The 19,637-nt window shown below is 40.8% G+C and overlaps 1 protein-coding gene across 3 annotated transcripts in view; it reads right to left on the reverse strand.

Annotated features, from left to right (window-relative positions):
- LOC121635657 (nck-associated protein 5-like) overlaps window positions 1-19,637 on the reverse strand; it is a 154,072-nt gene that overhangs the window by 84,996 nt on the left and 49,439 nt on the right. For 2 of the 3 annotated variants that reach the window (XM_041978927.1, XM_041978926.1), the window contains exon 3: window positions 13,033-13,106. In XM_041978927.1, coding sequence (XP_041834861.1) covers window positions 13,033-13,106 — 74 coding nt within the window. Of the gene's footprint in view, window positions 1-13,032; window positions 13,107-19,637 lie in introns of those variants that run through there. The other variant, XM_041978929.1, reaches the window with a different exon arrangement.

Raw genomic sequence — 19,637 nt, forward strand, 5'->3', positions numbered from 1 at the left:
AGAAGGAAAAGCAAAAAAAGGGAGAGAAAAAGGACACAGGGACATCTGAAGAGATTAGAAGAACAAGAAAGGAAGACTATTAGAAAATGTTGCATGAACTTCATTACGACTTTACACTCAGCTTTACACAGAAAAAATAGCAGAATTGATTGTAAACAGTTTTTAAACCAATGGAAACAGTAAATTACCATCTTGGTACTAAACATCCCATAGGCGGGACATGACAAATAATATGTATTTCACTCAGTCTTCCTTCCAAGTACCTACATGTTATGCACCACTGGAAAGCTAAAGATTTTGAGATTTGAATAATGTATACCATTCCAGGCTACAGTCATAACTACAGACTCAGTAAACACTTCCAACAAGTAGCAAATGCAATTTATTTTTGAAGCCATATTGTACTCCAGTGGCAGATGAGAGTGCGACAAAAACGGTCCTGTTACATCAGCAAGAGTCCAGTAAAAGTAGTCCAGTAACACAGCTGGTCTTTTATTCATAAAAACCCATTTTGGATAAAAATTTGTAGATTTAAGGAGTTAGCAGATTCATATTTCTCTTGTAAACTTCTATTTAAAGACTGTTAATGGGCTTAAACTAAAATAATTACTTTTTGTCTTTGCATTCAGCTGGCTCCATTGTGAGCGCAAATGTTTGTGTTCTATACATTTTCACATTCCACTAGGGGGCGAATTACGAATCTCAGACCAGACAGAGTTGCCAAATTTGAAGGGTGTAAACAAAATGATAAACATGGTGACATGGTTAGTTTTTCATTTGTTTGCAATCATGACAGAAAAACAAAAAAAAAAAAAAAACAAAAACAAAACAGCAGCAGCAGTATTGTAGATGATATATAGGGCCCCCAAAACAATCAAACAATGTCTTGACTTTGAAGCTTTGCGTTATTTTTACCACTGTCAATCCTCAGGCCTTATCTGGTGAAAGTGGGCTCTACACTGCCCCTAGTGGTTACTTGCAAATTGCAGCTTTCTAAAACTAAGGCCTGGTACATACATAACAATTTTTGGGCTGTTTTTGTCCCGATTTTGCCTCTTCCCGACCTCGGACAGCAAACACCCGATCATCGTGAGATTTCCCTGTCCAGTCATCATTTGGTCTGTGGTGTGTTACAAGCCAATTTGTCTCAACAATCCGCTCTGAAACAGGTTGGAGCTGACAGTTAGGAATATTGAACATGTTCAATATTTCAGAGCCAATTTCTGAGGAATGCCGACGACTCGTGCATTCTGACTGTGTGGATGGTGACGTGGTACGGAATGTAGCCAATCAGAGAGCGAGCTGGCTGGCGAACAAGGATGTAAATAAAGTCTGTGTTCACGCTGTCTCCAGCCTGTTATGTTTTTTTTCAGTTCTGGCTTTTTCTGTTAACAATAGTCCCAAGACCACCATCATTCCCTCATCCTATATATCCTCTTCCATGCTGTGTGTTGTGTTTTCCGGTTGTTGCTATGTTTCTTCTTCTTCGATTTTTGCTGGTTGTTGCTATGGTTCTTCTATGTTTCGACGTTTGTCTGGCTCGGAGGACTAGATTGTACATGAGTTGCGGGACAGCATCGTTATGTGTGTGTTGTTTTGTGATTACATTTTCAGAGCACACCACACACAGTACGATCAAAACTGATTCTTTTATCTTCACGTGTGAGGTCTCAACCAGATAAAAAAAAATTGTTATGTGTGTACCAGGCTTATTGTTAATTTCACAGTATGTTCACAAGCAACACTTCAATCAAACGCTAAATACATAAACCTACCAAAACTTCAAGTTTAGGTAGAGAAATTTGTGGCTGTTCAATTGATTTTCTTTTGTAAGTACAAGTTAAATATTGTGGAAAACAACAAGTCTGCAGTGGTGAAAATGTCCCTATGTGCCACGCTGACCTATTTTTGCAAAGACTGCTTTGCTTTAACATTGTGTTTACTATTTTGTTTTTCTTTAAACCTAAAAGTTTAGTGGCTGCATCCTGGGTGGAGTCATTTAAAATGTTCTGTTGGATAAACATGCAAAGAGAGAGTATGTGTCAATCCGAAACTACTTTTTGCTGGTCTGATCATTTATCATAAGAAAAAGAACCAACTTAAAACCAATTCTGAAGCCAGACATGGAGCTACGCTACTTGTCTTAGACAAGGTGTTCATGCTTGGTTGATGTTTCTAAACATTGTAAAAATGATCAAACTCAGTTTTTCTGATTCATATATTACACAGGTGTGGGGTTGAAGATGTTAAATGATCTGACAAGCATCTCGTTTGAAGCATACCGAAACAACACAACACAATAAGGAGGTACTGACGAGGGACAACCGAGGAAGAGACTGAGATCATCAGAGCGAAGGCCAAAGAAGAAAACAGAATGGAAAGAAAAAGAGAAGTGTTAGGGTCTGCCTGGGCTGAGTAGCTCCAGCCCATCTGCCGCAATCACAATCAGTCTCAGCTGAATGGCTGTGACAAACTGCAGCCTCGAGCTTGCAGCCTCAACCAGGCAGGACGTGTACAAGGGCCAAGGGACATGGAGAGGTAGGGAGGAGGCAGGGAAGGAAAGGAATAAAGCAGAGGTGGGGGGCATCCTCTATTGTCTGCTCCCCAATAGGACCAGAGCGAGAGGGGGCGGGCACCGGACGGGTGAAAGGGGGAATTAAAAGGGTCTCGGTGACAGGAGCGCTCGGTTAAAGAGGGTAAAGAAAGGACGGGGCTGACTTAGAGCTGGGGCCGTCACTGCCACTTTGCGCCACATTCACTGTCACTGATGTCCTAAATGAACAATGACACTAACCATGTGAGAAAACTAGTTTGCAGGAGACTGCAAGAGCACATAAGGGTAGAGGGGGATGTAGAAGTAAAGGCTAGAAGTAAACTTGCAGGAATGAGTTGAGATGATATCTTCTGCTTTCAGGAAAGAAAAAAAAAAAAAGAAAAGCGCTGTCACTTCCTGATATCAGATGTCATTCAAAAGCTGGCAGCCGCATTCAAATTTGTCATCATTTAACTGAGAAGGATGCATGATGCCTGATTATTGCAAATATAAGCACACTGTCACAGAGGGGTAATCACATTTCTCATAAGCACAGCTGTTTGGTCGAGAAAATCTGAATATGGGGCGAACGTGATTTGATTTTAAGAGCAGGTGGTCACCAGTTAGACACTATTGTCCTGTTTGGGTAAGAGAGACAAATGAAGGACTGAGTCAGCACTAACACATACAAATGCATTATAATCAAGAAATATTGAGACTGGTGTTTTATTCTAATTTGATCAAGAGCAAGTGGTGACTTGCTGAGCGATGGCTCTTGCCTGCAACAGCATCCAAGTTTAGCAACGTAAGTTAGCATTAAAGAAACACAAGGTTTGTTTGTTTAACTACATTTTCTGCCATTTTAAATTCATAACGAGTGTGTTTAGGAGCTTGAAAATGTGTTTAAAACCATAATTGCGTATGTAATGAGTGGGTTTGTGCATGCATGCAATGCTAAAGTTTGTGCATTAGCTGTATTAAAACTGGTGTGCAGGTTATGGTTATGTTTAGCCAACATTTGTGCTTTCAGACAATATGCACACTTGATTATCCATGCGTGTTCTTCAGCATCTATTATGTGTGTGTCTGTATCTGTAAAATTCATGGCTGCATGCACATGAAAGTGTATGTGTGTGGGTCGCCGTGTGTGCTGAGTGATCTGCTGAGCTCATTAAGGCGCTGCTTATTGCTCTGCCAGGGGTGTCAGTGACAGATTCCACTGTTTGGAAACACACAGCCGCCCACACAGCCAGCCTGGCTCCACCACTGTCACACACACACATAGGGTAGCATTCCACAGAGAGGAGGGGGTTGCAGGGAAGGAGACAGGACGGAGCTGGGACAGCGGCTGGAGGGCCGGTGGGTCGATATGGATTTGTAATGGGGTGCAGGGTGGTCTGAGGTAAAGGGATGTTGGTTGTGGCTGTGTGGAGAGTGTGTTCGTGCACGCACAAAAAGAAACGTGTGAGTGTCAGCACCTTCGAACCACAGTGGAGACCAGCCTGGGTTACAGGGAAGCAAGTCGTTGTGGTAGTATGTGTGCAGTGGTAGAAGAAACATTTAAACACTCCACTAAAGTAAAAATAGAAAGTCAACCACGTAGAATTGCTCGATTATGAGTACAAACCATGTTAGTTTATGTAAACTGCATTTGACAAGTCTGGTTAAAGACAATCTTTAACCAGAAAACACACAATACTGACAATAAAATGTGGATCTACAAAACCGTGGACTCCAAAAAGATGTTGAATGTTTGGTTTTTTGGAGAAATATGAGAGTCATTTCTTTGAAAAAGTTTTGAAAAAAGTTGTGGAATAGCTGTCAAGTGTTCAGTAAAATGAAAGAGCACCCCTGAGAGGCTGAGGCTCTTAGAAGTAAAGATGCAAAATAATATAACATGTAAAAAATCTTTAAAGAATCGTAACTATCTAAATAGCACAAAAGGTTTGAAACATAAACTTTAAGACTGTTTTTGTTGCTGAGAGGAATGCAGATGTGGAAGTACTTGACAGACCTGCCTGAACTACAGATCTTTTACCACTGAAATAACGGTCAGGTGGTGAAGAAAGATCCTCTTTACTAATTTGATTGAAGAGAAGAGACTGCTTTGTTGTAGATGAAGGTTACAATGTAGGCTCATCTGTTCATTGGCTACCTGAACAATCCAGATATGAACTTTTTAACCAGCCTATAGTATCTTTAAGAGCTCACAGTTTCATATTTTCCCAGCAAAGCTCTTCACTTTCAGACTGCAGGTTTATTTGTGGTCCCAAGAGTTTCTAAAAGTAGAATGGGAGGCAAAGCCTTCAGTTATCAGGCTCTCTACCTCTCCACATTCAAGATCAGGCTTAAAAGCTTTCCTTGTTGGTTTTCTTAGCCTGACAGAATTGCCTTACATAAATATGACTGATTTTTGATTGTTGGAATAAACTAGAGTGGATCATCATTTGTCTGGATCAGACTGCATCGAATTGGAGTTGAATCCAATTTGTTTACATTCCCGGAAAAGTGCTCTTAGACTTCTGTTTTTGAAACGTATAACTATCCTCACTTTTGCTGCAACATTCCCATCCATAAGTGTTATGATTGTCCAGTCAAATAGTCATAAAATGAATGTGAAACTAGCTCTGCTTTAAACTGGATATTGTTTACATTTCATCACAGTGATATCTTCAATCCTGAAAGCAATCTGATTCCTTCCTGGCTGTTATAATCAATGTCAGCATGTCCTAGCTGGTCCAGATAGAGTTAAACTGAAACATGTTATGCAGCTGAGCAGTTTAATTTTTTGCAATTTGTCATATTTAATAAGGTGCCTGCATGTAAAATCTCCAACACCAGCCTGAAGATCTCACAAATTTGTATAAATGTATAAACATCCTATGAGTGGACGTTTATATGAGTGGAGTTCCAGCCTTCAGCCATACTTTCCCCTCCATGACATTAATCTCCTGCAGCTTGATTACAGATGAGTGACCAGAGGGGGTCAGGGGAGGCCAGCATGCATCACTTGAGCTCATTACCACACCAGTCAATTTCTCCATCAAGGTGTGTGTTGTGAGTCAGACATTAACCACACAGGAGCAAAGAGGGGGGACTTCTCCTCCTCAGCACCCTAAGCTCAGACATGTTTCTTCTACAGTCTGATATAAAAGTAACGTCATCTGAAAAACAGAGGTAGCATGGGTGGTTTCCTTCCATCCAGGAGATATTTAGCTGTAAACATGGCTACTCTCATAGGAAAAGGAGGGGTTGGGGGGTTTCTGCATTGAGACATGTAAAGGAAATGCCAAACTCTGGAGAGGCAGCATGTTTGTTTACCCAACACAAGTCTGCCCAAAAACATCCAGACTGATGATCACATGATGGCTGGAAGAGCCCCTCCAGAGAGCATGAGAATGTGTGTTAGTGTGCGTCTGAATGTGTGTCATTTAACTTCTTTGTGGCAAGATGAAGTGTGTAGTACAATGAAAATGATAATGCACTTTAGTCATGTTTCATTAAGCAGGGTGATGGGGGCGGAACGAGGCGCAGGATGGTGGTGGTCCAGTGAGACTTTTTCTTCCCCTGCGTGGATCTTGTTAAATATTTCAAGTTATCAAGGATGGAAGGAGTGGGATTAAGAACTGATCGAGTTAATCTTTAATTAAACTGACAGAAATCTGCAAAATTTAATTCCAGAAGTGATTACGGTTGACAAAAATTGTGATTGTAGATGAATGTTAGTGGTTTTACATGAATCGCTCATCATAATATAAAGCAGGTACAGTAAAAAAAAAAAAAAAAATCTTCTGTTAGTGTTTTTTAAATTATTTAAATACTAAATGCAATGGCTTATACAACATCACTACAATGATCGAGAGGTTAAAAACAACAACAAAAAACTAAAACATTTCAATGAATTCAAGAAAAACAGCATTTCAGAAAAAAAGAAAACAGAACAACCTTTTATCACCATCCTTTCCGAGCCTCACATGATGCTCACATGTATGACAACCATGTTATTCTTTTCACACATTATCACCCCTTCCTGTTTCTTCAAAGAGCTGAGGGGAAGTTTTCCAATGAGCCCTTAGCTGAGTGGGGGGTGAATAGCGTGGATGCAGCCACTGTGACATCCACCAGCCATAACCACACAGCGTCTATCAGCAATAAAACCACACAGTCTGGATCTTCCTGTTTTATCTCAGACTGAGTTTTCTTTTACCACCAACCCTTTAGTCAAAATAACTGCAAACGTTGATGAGAACAGAAGGACTTAAAACAACCTCACCCCTTCCAAAGCTGATATTGATTATAAAATCTACTCATTTCACAGACAATAGCAGTGTCTCTAAAATCAGAGGGAAAAGAGATTTATTTTCTAAAACAATGCATGATTAAAGTGCTTTTTGTTCCATGCTACGGCATCAAATTAGAACTCACTCTGAGAAAAGCAACAGCTGTAATGAGGCATTAAGCGAGACCCCGCTAAAAACAAAACAACTCTTAAACACAGCTAATTGCCTCCAGGAATGCAGACAATGCCCTTTTCTGTCCCTAAACCTACAAGTCATATAAAACAAAGCATATGCATGTTGTGAAACCACCAAATTCCCAAATATGTTGACTGTAAAACCCCATACAAGATTCACATAGATTTTTTTTCCAGAATGAACAAAAGAGACAGCTGCTAAGCTTCATCTTTGGCTCATCAAGACAACATGCTCATGACTCTCTTGTGCACCAACTTACAACAAGTCCATCTGTTCAATTACAGGATAACACAAATATCTAATCATCCAATCACATGGCAGCTCATTGCATTTGGACATGTAGACATGGTTAGGACGACTTACTGAAGTTCAAACTGAGCATCAGAATAAGGAAGAAAGGAGATTTAAGGGACTTTGGACGCAGCACGGTTGTTGCTGCCAGACAGGCTGGTCTGAGTATTTCAGAAACTGCTGATCTACTGGGATTTTCACACATGGCCATCTCTAGGGTTTAAAGAGAATGGTCTGAAATAGAGAAAATATTCAGTGAGCAGCAGCTGTCTAAACCAAAATGCCTTGTTAATGTCAGAGGTGAGAGGAGAATGGGCAGACTGGTTGGAGATGAGAGAAAATAACCACTACAATCAAGGTATTCGATCATACAACACGTCCTACCTTACAAACAGAGATGCTACAGCAGCAGAAGACCACACCGGTTGCCTCTCCAGTCAGCTAAAAAAAGGAAACTGAGGCTACAGTTCACACAGAGAAGATGGAAAAATGTTGCCTGGTCTGATGAGTCTCCATTTCAGCTGCGATTTTTTGATGTTAGGTTCAGAAATTTAGTGGAAACAACATGTAAACATGGAATAATCCTTCCTGGTATTAAAAGTTCAGGTTGGTGCTGGTGGTGTAATGGTGTGGTCGGATATTTTTTTGTCATAATTTGAATCCCTAGGACCAGCAGGGGATGGTTTAAACCCCACACCCACCTGAGTATTGTTGCTGACCATGTTCATCCCTTTATGACCACAGTGTAGTATCTCCTGATGGCTACTTCCAACAGGATAATGCACCATGTCACAGAGCTCAAATCTTCTCCAACTGCTTTCTGGAACATGACAATGTGTTCACTGTACTCCAATGGCCTCCACAGTCACCAGATCTCAATCCAATTGAGCAGCTTTGGGATGCAGTGGATTGTCATCATGGATGTGCAGCTGATAAATCTGCAGCAACTGTGTGACGCTGTCAATATGAAGCAAATATGAAGCAAAATGAACGATTCCAACAACTTGTTGAATCTTTGCCATGAAGAATTAAGGCAGTTCTGAAGGTAAAAGGGGGTCCAACCTGGTACTAGCAAGGTGTACATAATAAAGTGGAGGGTGAGTGTCTTGCAGTTGATGTTCCTGTTTGTTAAAAGTGGATAGAGCTTCTCATTAGAGAGTAACACACTATTGCAAGCATATGGAAAGCGTTATTTTTTTTTATTTTTGCTTTAAAGTAAAGATTGTGGGCCTTTTTATGGTTATGTGGTAAGCACATAAGTCATATATTACTAAAGGTAAATGCAGTTTTATGTAAAATTTTGAAAAAGAAATAGAAACATCAGGTTTTATAGTGAATGATGTGTGCTGGGGGAGGGAGCAGTCTGCTTTGGCTATGAAAATGACCTTGAGGGAGCATCAGTAAAAGGCTTCATTAAACCATTCGATTAACCTCTTCCTCTCATAAGCTCCATAAAACCGACGCATGCACTTTCACCGTGCCCGGGATCTTCACATGAATCAGATCTGCAGCGTTTGGCATTTACAAGACTGGTGGGGAGGGCTGTAGGAACGGGAGAGAGTTTGTGAAGCCTCTTAGATCAGCCAGCGAGTGCTTACTGTAGTGTCACAGTGCACCCACATTGTCACTCATTCTCTAATTGCTTCAGAAAGTTCATTATCAGGTTTGCACTGACCTCCTCACTGGATGAGTGTGGTAAAGTTTAGCAAGATGCATTGCCATGTCAAGTCCTGCAAACATTCAAATGCACAGATGTTGGGAATTACAGGTAGCAGCAATGAGAGAGGAGCATTCTGAAGATGATTACCTCGTTTAAGCCTCATGGTTTGTACCCACAAGCTTTAATCATGCTTTTTATTAGAAGAAAACTAAAGGTTAAGGAAAAGAAATTCCATCAGTGCTTCAAGGTTCCAATGTCTTTATTTACCCACTAACTGCTCCTTGAAGATATTTTGGAGTCTGGACTCTGGGGCCGTAAAGTGACCTCTAATAGATGGATTAGACCCAGTCATTCACTTCAGAGACCAGACAAATACACTTTGAGAGCATATTAGATCTCTTTTGAGCTTAGCGTGATCAAATTATTGCATTACACCGGTCAACTTATCCAATTAAAGTTGTAAAATGCATGGTTCTTGCCCAAGCGAGACAGCAGATCCTTGGGGCGTTGGAGGGTTTGCGGGAGGCTGAACCCTATCCACCTCTTCATCGACAGAACAGGCCTGGCTGCATACTTTAGCTGAGGATTACAGCCTTTCATCTGGCTCAGACCGCCGGCAGCACACAGGCGTCTTTGAGGCTAGATATGCCTTGTAGTAACATCAGCAAGGTCCAGATTGGTAAAGCTGTTTCCCAGCTTTGCACTCCTGTGGTCTTTTCATTCTCCTGCGGGTATATACTAACTCATTCATTTCAAGTCTTCAACTACTGCTGTTTTTGTTGATTAAAATGAAAAACTCTTAACATTTGAAAACATTTTTAAAAACTTAGATCCCACTGCTAAAGAAGTAACACATCCCATCAGTTTATCCAATTGTGGCTTTCAAATCTGAAATCTCCATCCATTGACAAATGGGCCACAATGTGGACAAGACGTCCATTTTTCTATTCTACCCACAAGTAAATTTACTTACTCAAAGCAAGTCTCGTTGCCTCTAATCCCTCAGCTGATTTCACCTCCACTTTCTATCTCTGCTGTCTTTGAAGCCACTACGAACATGACAAATAGATTATTGATCAGCAGATGTCACCGCTTATGTCCCTTCAGCTTGAGCTGCAGCTGCAGCCTCCTGCTTTAACACAACCTGTTCTAAGCCCTGTGCACCTCCAGCTGAGTCCACCCCGTAACCCCCTGCCTGTCCTTAAAGGTGTGGAAAGGGGTCACAGATGAGCACCATCTGCTCCAGCAAGGAGTAAATGGCAGTTGAAGCCCGCTTTGGGCTCTGTGACCAGTTAGCAGCCAGCTATGGTGCATCTGACCCACTAAAAAGAAGAAAAAAAAATGTAAAATGAAGATTCATGGAAAAAACAAAGAACAGAAACAACAAAGATAAGATCTGCACAGTGGCAAATCAAAAGCAGGACAGCAGAGATAGAGAAAAATATCTAATCTGCATTGTTTTAATCCACTGGGAAGATTACGCAGTCACGGTGCCTTGACACAGCAGCTTGCCAGAAAGAGGTCATGCAAGCTCATCCCCACCCGTCATGCCTTTTAACGTTGTGGAGCATCCATATGTTCCTCCCACACATATCTGTCACTCAGCAGAAGTCTCTCATAAACTTTATTTTCCTGAACACATCCAACATACCCAAACATGACTGTGCGTCAGCAGCATTTCAAGGCTGATAAGATTCACTGAAAAGACATTTCACCATATTTAATGAGACTGCACTGCAAACAAAATGATGAATAACTGGAAACCCTGGGTCAGCTACCAACTGTACATTGCATCTGATGTGGCCAAATTTGGATTTGCTCCATGTGATGTTGACACTGTGCTGTGGAGCTTTTGTTTCCGTCTGTCAAGGACGTGGTCACATTGAATAGAGCGAGCAGGAAAGCCCAGCCAGCGTCCCACTGGGGTTTTGTGCTTCGTCGAGCAACGATGCTGCGACTGAGTGCAAGAGACAGTGCGTATGGGGGTGAGCATACAGCAGATGTTTTGGATGTGTCAAAAACAAGCTGAGAATTGTCTTTGATTAGATTCATATAATCAAATATCTATCAATTTTAATTTATAGGCACTGACCACCTATAGACTGGAAAGTTGGCTCTAAAAGTAGCCAATACATATAGCAGTGTATTGGAAAGTCTTCATTTCTGCAACCACAACAAGCCATAATTGTCTAATATGTGTTCTGCAGCAGTGTGAAACTGCCCAATAATATGGCACAATGAGAGACATGAATGCAGTAGGTCAGTAGGTCACGAAGAAAGGATGCAGAGAACTAAAGGAATGTGAGGGCTTCCCTTTCACCTCTTGATGGATTGATGGGCCCCGTATTCTTAGGGGTGGAGGGAGACATCTACAGAGTTGTGAGATGCTGCCTAGAAAGGGAAGGAGGTGTTTTTTTTTTTAAACTCAAGGTCTGTGTTTTAGCTGAACAAAAGCTTTTGTGAAGTCATTCATTCTTGTCGCCACTGTGAATCAAACAACACCAGAGAAGAAATGGGAACAAATCCTTCTTGGTGGTGTGTTGTTTTCCCAAACTCTACTTCAAAGATATGAAGCTTTCAAAGCAATATGAATTGGTTTGTTTACACATTGAGATGATTACATCTCAGATGTGCAGAACTTCTTCCAAGGGTATCTGTCACTACCCTTGTGCTAAACAAAAGGATCTTTGTAAATGGCACTTCCTTTCAGACAAACTAGCTCAGCCTTGATTCTAATGCATCACATACCAGTGCATTGTTGGACCTCCTCTGGCATCAGACATGCACTATCATGTCTTTTTTTATTTGCAAGGGTTAAAAGCTATGGAATAATTTCTTTTTGATCTAAGCAATGAGATCTTCCTAATCTATAGGAATAGTTTTGGTGCCTAATATGATTCAATTGATGCCAAATTGTAATTTGGGAGAGAGAGCAGAATTTTTAGTGACTTATTCCACCACCAGCCCTCCTACCTCTTAATGCTTAACGCTTTGCAAACGTGCCCCAAAAAACAGTGTTTGCTCCTGATGTGCATCTCATACACCCATGCAGCTGATAGCTTACTAAAAACTACTTTGTACTTTCTTTTACAGTAGTCCTTTGTAGGTATGACTTTTTTTCCTATGTGAAATAACTATTCATCTTTACCAGGAATAAAGACTTTGATTAGATGCGTTTGATGGATAAATTATCATATTTTTAAATTGCATAGGCAACATCTAAAAGGTGTCTCTTTTAAACAAAATAATAATGTTTTTTTCCAAAGACAGAAGGAAGTTTAAGTGCCTAAACCTAACCAAACTGACAACGGCATGGAGCTGGTACAAGTTCATGGCTCAAGCATTTTGCCCTGTGGTGCAACCACAGGTCAGCTCATACTGGGACATTCTGGTCACTCTAAGTGGCTATTAGGTCAGTATGGCTGTCACAGAAGGTGTCTTATAAAGAAGGGTGGGGATGACATAAGGGTCATTCCTTTACACATCGCTTCCCTTATTAAGGTTCTGCCCTGGCCTAGTAAAAGGTTTGGTCAGTGGTCATTCATCCCCCCTGCCACCCACTTGGAGACCTTTATCCCTCTCTGTCCAACCCCCAGACCCTCTCTGCTCACTCAGGGGGAAAATTACTTCGAGCTGGGGGAATACAGCTCCATTGACATGGAGAGAGGTTTGTACAAAAGAGGGTGAAGTTTAAAAAATTGTTTCTTTCTTCTATTGGCGCTGTGCATCATTAGAAAGGGTAGGATGATAGGAGCATGGAGGGGACAAGGTCATTAGATTGGCATCTCCATAAGCTCTTCATTCCCATTGTCTGGGCAAATCTGCTCCAAAGGACCTCCATGAGAAATGTCCCCAGTCAACCCCACACTGGGCTCAGAGTCTCTCCTTTGTCTGCCACTTTCAGTGTGTTTCCAACACAAAAAGCATTATTCAAGAACAGTGTACAAAGCTTGTCTCCCTCTCAGAGCCAAAAAACATTGTTCTGCTGCCTTTCCCTGGGAATGGATTACAGGCAGCTGCTGATATCCTCAGGCAATAAAACATCTGCCCACAAATATTGTGAAACCTCCTACCTTCTGACGTTCCGCCGCTCCTCCTCAAGCTGTTTGAGAAGCTCATTGATACATTTGTTGGCATCCATGTACTCCTGCAAGAAGGAAGAAAATGTTTACTTAGACCTAAATCAGCCAAATGATAGTCTGTACCAAATATGTGCAGATGATGCACAAATTTCAGACAGTGCATCCACACTTTGCAGTCAAGCGCTTTTCAAAAGGTGAGATAAATCAGTTAGGTCTCTTTCTGTGTGTGTGTAACTCCAGAAGCACCTCTGGGTAACTTCTAACGGCCGGCCCAAAAGCGAGCCCAGCTGTGTAATGTCAGCTGGGAATAGTCCACACTCACTAAATGTACACTACTGAGTTACAGAAATGAGCTAAGGCTGAGAATAGAATGGAGAAAACAGATGTTAGGATTTCTTGGCTTTGCTCTAATGATTTGCCTCATAGTGGTCTGACTACATATAGCAGACGGGCGGTTGTTAATGTAAGAAATAGGCCACCATACTTCAAACATCTGTGTTTTCTCACACCGGGCCAGTTGTGACTTGATGCTGTCAGATCAGTGTGGTCCAGGTTTAAGACTAATTAATTAGATGTTTGCTTGACAGCTCATGACAGATCTCCTGGGTAAATGGTTATCTCAGTGGAACAGATGCTCTCCATTGATTTCTACTCATGTGCTTATGAAGCAGGATTGAATAATGGGGATTCCCTTTAGCCAGGAATATCAGTCTAGAAGAATGAAAAGTAGCAGTAACTGTGCTGTGACCCATCATAATGTACGTCTGTGTCTTTCATTTTTACATTTACTGCGACTGAAGCTCCCTTGCCTGCTCCACTTTTCTTGTCAGCTCTCTCATTAGTCAAAAAATGAATCTCCTCAATAAGAAACCTCTGTCTGCTTCATTCATTTCCAAAAGAATCAACAGGGAAAGGAAAAACAAACGCTGGAACTGCAGATTTTGAGCCCCGTTGTGATACGATGTGGTAGATAAATTTTAGTCCAAGTGGAAATGGGATGATTGTGGTGACACACTATATCATAACACAGATTTCTGAATAACAACATTGTGAAACCTAATCTCAGACTGTGTAATGTAGCTGAAAACAACAGCCTATGCAATGGCCTCAGTCTCCAATCGATTTACAACCCCACATTGACTACATTGACTTGAAAAATGGAGCCAAGCCTCACAGTTCAAATCATGGATTTTTCTTAAAAGGCTTGCATGAAAACATCCATTGGGTTTATGTGACTGTGGAAAATCCTGCAGCCCTGCTCCACATACTTTAAGTTACAGTTTTTTTACTTTTAGCTTTCTTTGCCTTCATTTGTCCATTTGTGTGTTTCTTTCAATGCAGCCTCTCCTATCAGTTTTTACCTAGACTGGTTTGAAATTTAAGCTGAATATGCTTCAAACCCTAAGGACCTGACTGTGTTTGCTCCTGCATAAAAAGCTAATATAGATCTGATCAAATATATGTTTGTTTGCAGAATTACACACAACCTATCAAGCCAAATTTAAGGATTGCATCTTTAAAATTGCACTATAACTCAACCCATTGCTGTGATATTGAATGTAGTAGTTCTATTCTATAAGAAGGTAGTACAAAGCTGCTTTATAAGGTACACCTGCACAAAAAAGCTGTACATGTCTGATGTATTTGTTGTGAGCCTCAACAAAAGATCTTTAGCATGTAATGAGCCAAGCATGGAGAGGTCAGGATGAAAGTCAGTCCCTCCAAGTCTGAGGCCATGATTTTCAATTAGAACAGGGTTGATTGCTCCCTCCGGGTCGGTAAAGAGTCATTGCCTCAAGCGGAAGACTTTAAGTATATTGTGATGTTGTTCACAAGAAGTGGGCGATGGATGGATGGATGGATAGATGGATGGATGACAAAAGGAGGAAAATAAGGGATTTCTTACTAAAATTTCAGCAAATCAAATGAGGTGTACATAAATCTATGCCATCATAAACGAATATGGATATAAAGTCTCTGACTTACGGTAAAAAGTCATTTTTAATGGTAGTCCAGTGAGGCTGATTATTTACCTTGACGCTGTTGTTTGGAGATTACAAAATTATATGAATGTGATTATATTTACGTTGTTATCTCGTTTCTTAAGACAAACCACCTATTGTAAATAGTCACAGTTTTGTTTTCTCAAGATCACCATATGATAAAGGTAAGCTTGTAATTCTTGTGTTAACATATAATTTATTGTTTATTTTAACACTGTGAAAGAATACACTTTTGCTTCCTTTCCTGAACTCTAAAAAACGAAAGACATCTGTTCCTTTTTGTATTGATTATAAATAAATGACAACTGTGAAATCTACCCAAAGACAGAGATCCAATACAACTGTTTTACTATTAATTATGCTTTTGCTGTAAAAATCTTCCATTTCTCTCTAATTTTATTATTTAAATCAACCCCATGAATCTGCTGGCTCTGGGCTACATATTAAATTAATTTTCACTTAATTTTATTTATTTATTTATTTATTTTTCCAATGTGAAATACATGCCATGACTCACTTAATAATTTGCCTGGAGCTATATTTGGACTGACTCTGACCTCGCCATGAACTGCCTCTGAGGCCTGACTAGACTTAAAGTACGTCTGTTATCGCTGCATGGGCTTTTTTTAACCTGTGGCCTTGACAACAAAATCTCAACAGGCCAGATGTTCAGGCACACAAGCTGCTGTTCTAAATACAGTAAGTGCAGTTGTTTTGTCTCCTCCTGTGGTGCCGTACTCCCACTGCTGCTTCTAAAGCACTTACAGCACATTTGAGACTGCCACTCAAAAAGCAGTTATCACCAGCAGCTCGACCCGATGCCAGAAGAACAAGGCAAAGGCCCGCGTTTCCTGCAGAGTCAAGAGCACTTTCAGTGACCATTAGGCGAATTCACCGAAGCTGGCCAACAGATTGATGCCTCACAGCATGGTGTGGAATTTTCCAATTTCTGTCCATAGATTTTAAAAAATGACCAGAAAATAACGTTAACTCATATTCCGTCCATCATTTCTTGTCGCTAATATGATTAATTTAGACTTAATCAGCATGACAAATCACCCATGTTAGGAGTTAACAACGGTGCCCCAAACCCATCTGTTAGTCTTGAAGTGCCAAAATGCCAATTGAATGAAAGCTGAAGCACCATTAGCTAAGTTTCCAAAGTTATAGTCACTTCTGGCTTCCACATAAATAGCTGAAGCCAAATGGTTGCAACCGTGGTGCTCTCATAATTCGTCCTCTGTGGGTGAGTTGAAGGAAAGTAGTCACTTCTGGCTCCAACATTAATTGCCAAAGCCAAATGGTCGCAACCGTGGTCTCTCACAATTGGTCCCCTGAGAGTGGGTGGAAGGAAAAAAGCTGGAAGTTGTTCCGCAGTAAAATATAACGCATGTTCGTAAGAAACAAGAAAGTCTGAAAATTACAAAGCACAAACACCCAAGGCACCAACACCTATCAACTGAAATGTGGCGCAATCCTACGATGACTTGGAGCGCTTAACAAAAGTCAACCTATATCGTGAAAGCCCAACGTCAGGGGAAATATTTACAGACCACATCAAAGAGAAGAAAAGGTGCCTTAGTCTGTGTTGTCATCACGTAGACCTCTCCTAATGAGAGGGCACGGAAATAATCCTCAGTGCACATGAAGGAATGCAGGGAATGCTGCGTGCTTGTTGTCATGTGAAATGGGAAGCCATTTAAAGAGGAGATTTAAAGCATGACTCATGTATGTAATGCTGCATGTTATATCTTCAGCTTGGCATTATTCCTGACGGTTTTACTGCATGAGTGAAAGCTGCACCGTTCCCATGAGGCCCAGGTACTCACATGTAGACTAAAAAGAACTGAATTCAGTGACCTGAGACTTTATCTAAAGCATATTTCTCTGGACCAGTGGTCTCACGACCGCAGTGCAGTCCAGCAATTCTTTACAAGTGAGCTAAGAGTTATGAACTAAGGATGTAATAACATCCTATACTAAATTATAAAAAAAAATGCTTTTAGAAAAATTTGCATTAGTAATTAACTTCACTGGACAGCAAAGAGATGTGTATCCCTTTCCTCCAAAAAGCATTTTTTTGGAGGGGATTTTTTAAAGTGCTTTCTGTTTTGAGGTGACCTCTTGGCCACGAAATATTAGATTAAAGGTGGGTTTTAGTATTTGATTGAATCCAGCTCTGGACATAGTTTAGACGTTTACTGCTATGATGAGAGCAGCGGCTAAGCTCGCGTTAATCTGACGGGTAATATGTTTGCTGATGTTCCTTGTCCATGACCGCAGGTTCTCAGTAATGTTTATCCAGCCATGTTTACTCATGTGTGTGTGTGTTTGATAAGGAGGGGAGATCCTCCCTGCCTGGTGTCATGGTTCAAGTCCCACATCGAAGGCCCCCCCCAACTGATTCTACGCCTTTATGAAATTTTAAAAATAAGCACCACCAACCCCCCCTCATTTCTTTAAAGCAACAAAGCTGAGAAGCATTTTTAATTAAAACCAAAATTTATGGCAGGCAAAGCTAAACAAACATGCAAAGAGAGTCATAAAACATCACATGTATTATTCATTCATGCAATTCTCACCAGCACGCTTCGTTCTTTCTTTCACACATTTTTTTGAAGATTAGAGGTGAAATCACATCTGTGACAAACGCCTGGTTCAGATATAAGCTTCTTTGGGGTTAAATGGGAAAAAAATAATAAACTTTTAGCTCGATGAAACTCTGACCTAGCTGCTGCAGAGGTCAGGATCCACTTCTTGAAGTCCCTTCACCACCTTGATGTGCCTGCAGATCAGAAGCTCAGTCTGCCGTTACTGATAAGGCACCTTGTAGAGGTCTGCAGCCCTTGGGAATTAGACCCTGCCAAAGACAAGGTCAGGACCTTGGTCCTCCCAAACCCTGCACCGGACCTGCCTCACCAGCCTCTCTCTCTTCGTCCCGTGAGATATTTTGCATGCTGATGACATGCCAGCGTGACCTCTGGGACTGTAACTGAAAACTCTTTGCTGCAGGTTTGATAGAAAGCAAAGCTCCCACATGGACTTCTAGAAGTCAAAGGTTATGCCAATAGACTGTAACCCTTCTTTCTGGGTGTATTTTTATGGCCCACTTGAGGATGACTTAGGACAGTGACTATTGAAGGTGTGGGAGATGGATACACCACATCTGATATGAGTGTTAGTCTTGGTCTCTTGCCAAGAACACAATAATCAGATACTCCCAGGTTTATGCAGACATCACTGGCAAAGATGAAAACACTGCAAATTTAATTAGCATCAGCAAAAACAAATGTGCCAGTATAATTCATGACTGCGATCTTATTAAAAAAAAGGCCATGAACTAATCTGTATGACTAATTGTCTTTGTGTGCAGATGTCTAGAAACCTGTCTCTGCTCATATCAGGTCCATACATATCATTCAGCCTTGGTTAAATTCATTAGTCTTATCTGCATGTTCTGGGGCTCTAAGCTGGTGATCTTTCACTCACAGGTCTTTACTCACACCCCAAATGACCTGGTCTCGTAATATCAACAAAGCCATCAGGCTCTCATATCCTCAGACCCTGATAACTCCACAGATAGCCGCAGTGTTTATCAGTGCAAAGGGCAGCCACTCGGGTTAATGCATGTTATTCTTCATGTTGGGGAAAGATACTGAGATCTGCGTACTGTCAGTTTGATCTACGAGAGGATTTGGTGTCAGTGACGGGCGTGATCCTGGACATCTTCATCAAGCTCCAGCTGTTATAAAACAACCAGTTCCAGCATCATAAGAAAAAGATTAAGTCAGAGAAAGTAGCTGATTCTGCAACAAATAAAAATCTTTATGTAAAACTTAACTCTTTGTGCCTTATCTAATTTTTGCTTACTATTGGTTTTTGTCCAAGCTAGAAATCCATGGGAATTACAGTAAATCCACATTAAATAACACGCTTCATTGTTGACATCCAATGCAAACCTTCAATGTCAACTCAGATAATGGTGTGTTCTTGTGTTACATTGTGCAATGTAAGGGTGTCTTAATGTCCTAATCCTGACTATACAGAAACTTTTATAAAGGGCAAGAGTTTCCGTCATGCTCGATTTAGCTTTGACAAAATGGCACTTAAAGTAAAGGCAGGTGCTTTGTGATTCATTGAATAACAATTCCTTCTGAAAACGGATCCAGCAAAAGCTGTCCAATGCAGTCTCATATACAGCAGGGGTCATGTGCATCAGGAGGTAGAAGGGGTGATGGATGGAATCAATCACTGAACTGCTGTCCTGTTGTAATGATTTAAACTCCTATGTGAAGCTATTCTCCAATGAAAAGAAAAATATTTACACAGAAACTGTTGTTTCCACTGTTACATTTTGCTGACAAAGAGAAGCTCCATAACTTTAACATTTTACCATTAGTGTCCTTTTTTTCTTTTTTTTTTTTTAAAAATCAGTTTATGCAGCATCAGGAAAATATCATTCTACTGTCATGGTCAGTGGGTTTTTGGTTTATTTCCTTTAAGTTTTGTGTGTCTTTGTCCATCTTATTTCTGTTTTAATTGGTATGGAGAAGGATGACCTTGTATAATCAGTTAGTTTACATCCTGTTCATG

This window comes from Melanotaenia boesemani, chromosome 24 (genome assembly GCF_017639745.1).
Source record: "Melanotaenia boesemani isolate fMelBoe1 chromosome 24, fMelBoe1.pri, whole genome shotgun sequence".
In the NCBI taxonomy this organism is placed as follows: Eukaryota; Metazoa; Chordata; class Actinopteri; order Atheriniformes; family Melanotaeniidae; genus Melanotaenia; species Melanotaenia boesemani.